The 3,381-nt window shown below is 65.5% G+C and overlaps 1 protein-coding gene across 1 annotated transcript; it reads left to right on the forward strand.

The window, feature by feature from the left end:
• The first annotated feature begins 431 nt into the window (after positions 1 to 431).
• NKX3-2 (NK3 homeobox 2) lies at positions 432 to 2,920 on the forward strand. The gene is made up of 2 exons (XM_059066577.1): positions 432 to 891; positions 2,397 to 2,920. Exons 1-2 carry the CDS (start codon positions 432 to 434, stop codon positions 2,918 to 2,920), a joined length of 984 nt encoding a protein of 327 aa, XP_058922560.1.
• The last annotated feature ends 461 nt before the right edge of the window (positions 2,921 to 3,381 follow it).

The following is a 3,381-nucleotide window of genomic DNA, read 5'->3' on the forward strand; positions in this document are numbered from 1 at the left end:
GCGGGGAAGAGACAGAGGCGCAAAGAAAAAGTGACTCGGGCCGTGCACCCCGGAGGCGCTCAGGAGGGGACTGCAGCCGCAGAGGGGCCTCACTGATCCTCCCCCCACGTCCTCCGAGGGCCAGACCCCGGCCCGCCCCTAAGGGCGCGAGGCGATGAGATAATCCAGCTGAGCTGCGAAAGGAGAGCTTCTGGCGCTGGATTGGGGGGGAGGGGGTCTCTGGGCGGGGTGGGCCTCGGAAGTGGGGGTGAGGGTCGGCGCTGATCCGGGGCCAGAGGGGGGCGGAGGCTGCTGGGCAGCCCAGGAGTGGGCTGCAGGGGCCTCGCTCGCGGGGCTCACTCGCGCTGCGGCGGCCCGCGCGCTCCATTCAGCTCGGAGCTGCCCCGCGCCCCAGCCGCCCGCCCGGCCAGCCGCTCCGGCCCGCGGCGCAGATGGCTGTGCGCGGCGCCAACACCTTGACGCCCTTCTCCATCCAGGCGATCCTCAACAAGAAAGAGGAGCGCGGCGGGCTGCCCGCGACGGAGGGGCGCCCCGTACCCGGCGGTACAACGGTGGCAGCGGCGCCCGCTGTCTGTTGCTGGCGGCTCTTTGGGGAGACAGACGCGGGCGCGCTGGGGGGCGCCGAGGACTCTCTGCTGGCGTCGCCTCCTGGGACCAGGACGGCTGCGGGGCGGACCACGGAAAGCCCGGGCGGCTGGGATTCGGACTCGGCGCTGAGCGAGGAGAACGAGGGCGGGCGGCGCTGCGCGGACCCGCCGGGGGCCAGCGGCGCCTGCCGTGCAGGGGCGACCCTGGGCCTCGGCCAGCCGGTCTGTGAGCTGCCCGCAGCCAAGGACCTGGAGGAGGAAGCCGCGGGCCGGAGCGACAGTGAGATGTCGGCCAGCGTCTCAGGTCGGCTGAGGCTTCGCGGGGAAGGGGGCCGGGCTGAGGGCTTGGGCAAGGAGAGCAACCACGCCGAGTGGGGTGGGCCTGCTGTTAGCACCTTGTTCCCGGGGCCCCCCGGGTTTGCCAAGACCCTAAGCTCTGTGCACCGGCGCGGGCTGCTCTAAGCCTCCGGCAACTGAGCCCGAGAGAGGACCGAGAAACTCCTCAGAACGCTGCGTCCTGGCGTAAAGCCTCAGACGACGTCGTGGGGCAGTGTGCTTTAGACCAGACTGGGAGAGAACCACTGCACCCTGGCTTTGAGTCCATAGCCACTGCCTTCGGCTGAGTCTGTCTCCAAATCCCCAAAATCGAGGAAGGGGAAGAGCGAGGGTCCCAGAAACCTCGGGTAGCCAGTATCCGGGCCCTGGCCCAGAGATCAGAGATGCTCCCAGCTCGAGGTCTCAGAGCCCGCCCCGCAGCTCAAAGATAGGTAACGGAGGGATCATTTCAAGTGGGCCGAAGGCCAACCGAGCCCGAGCTTCGGGAGGAGGGTTTCTTTAGCTTTCCCAGACCCCAGGCCCAGGAGACCTGTGCCCGGTTGAGGACCCAAGAGCTGGAGGCAAACCTTGCAGCCCGCTGAAGGCAGAGGGGCTTGATTTAGGTCATCCCAGACTCAGCAGGGGGAGGAACCTCCTCAACCACGAGCTGGCACGTCATTTGGTCAGAAAGACCCCCGTGCCTGCCCCATCGCCTGGACTGTGCTGTAGGCCTCACGCTGGCCCCAAGCAAATATTATCTGCTGCAGGCCAGAGTGCTGGACCTCCCTGCTGGGGTTCTGAGGGGAGAGCGGGGAAGAGGCGGAGGAGCTGGCGTCAGATTAGGGTCCAAGGATTCGAAGCAGGGACACCCCTCTACCCCCAACCCCAGCCCTCCTTTCATTGCTTTTGTAAGAGAGAGGGAGAAGCCTACCCATGGCCTTGGCTCAGCCTATTGCCATACCCCTCCCACAATTCCGGGTGGATGGGGGAGTAAGAATCCGAATACTTCTGTCTCCAGGATCCGTCTCCCCATTTTCTCTTTACGCGCAGCCAACACGTGTGTGCTGTGACGATGCGTGTGTGAGCGTTTGTGTGGGGAGGCCGGTGAACCCAGGGAGGGTATCCGAAATGCCATCTAGAACCCCAGGGCTGAGGGCTGAGGGCGGAGAAGGCTTGCGAGGATGCTCAGGCCCAATGCCCACATTGCTGAGAGGAGCCTGGAGCCCAGAGAGGGCAAGGAGCTGGATCTTGGCTGCACAGCGTTGATACAGCGGCTGAGTTCGTTGCCGGCTCACAACAAGCTTAGCTGCAGGAAGCGAGTGGGACAGGGTTCTAAGACTTGCCTCCAGGACCCGCGGTTTCCAGGCCCTCTCCACCACTCCGGCGGCATGAAGGGGTGTTTCCGCCCCCCACCCCGACCACAGCGGTTGAGGCCGGACCTCACTCCTCTGCGGCACTGACAGTGTCTCGTTTCTGTTCCCACTGGGTCCACAGGCGACCGCAGCCCGAGGGTCGAGGACGACGGCGTTGGCACAGGAGGCGCACGCGTGCCCACGTTGTGCAGCGGCAGCGGCGGCGGGCCCGCGGGCGGCGCAGAGGAGGAGGAGGAGCCCGTGGCGCCTAAACCGCGCAAGAAGCGCTCGCGCGCCGCCTTCTCCCACGCACAGGTCTTCGAGCTGGAGCGCCGCTTCAACCACCAGCGCTACCTGTCCGGGCCCGAGCGCGCAGACCTGGCCGCGTCGCTGAAGCTCACCGAGACGCAGGTGAAGATCTGGTTCCAGAACCGTCGCTACAAGACCAAGCGCCGACAGATGGCCGCCGACCTACTGGCCTCGGCGCCCGCCGCCAAGAAGGTGGCAGTGAAGGTGCTGGTGCGCGACGACCAGAGACAGTACCTGCCCGGAGAGGTGCTGCGGCCTCCCTCGCTGTTGCCACTGCAGCCCTCCTACTATTACCCTTATTACTGCCTCCCCGGCTGGGCACTCTCCACGTGTGCGGCCGCCGCGGGCACCCAGTGAGCCGGCCTGGGGTGAGGCAGCGAATGATCCCCGCGCCCCAGCTCCAGACGGGCGCTGATGGCTGTGCAGGTTGTGCCCTGTAGTGGGGCGCCCCGCGGAGGGGGCAGGTGGAGGATGAAATCCAGCCCTGGCTCTGCTCTCCAGGACATGCGCCCTGGCAGCGGGACTGGGTCTACCCAGAGGGGGGCGCCTTTTTCTAGTTTGAACAGAGGCATCCTATGGCCTAGGGACCCTGTTCCTACCCCCCGCCCCACTTGCTTGGAAGCCCTTGGACATTATTTATTACCACCATAATGTTGGGTTTGGATTGTGTCTGCCTGGGGATGGCATTTCCCAGAGAGGAGAGAACTCCTGGAGACCACACAAGCCTGAATCCCAGAATTTCAGGCCTGCCGGGAGCTTCGTGCGCTAGGCCACACTAGTTCATGGTATCCATGCTACCAATCTATGTGTATCTACAT

The sequence above is a fragment of the Kogia breviceps genome, chromosome 6, assembly GCF_026419965.1.
Source record: "Kogia breviceps isolate mKogBre1 chromosome 6, mKogBre1 haplotype 1, whole genome shotgun sequence".
NCBI classification, from domain to species: Eukaryota; Metazoa; Chordata; class Mammalia; order Artiodactyla; family Physeteridae; genus Kogia; species Kogia breviceps.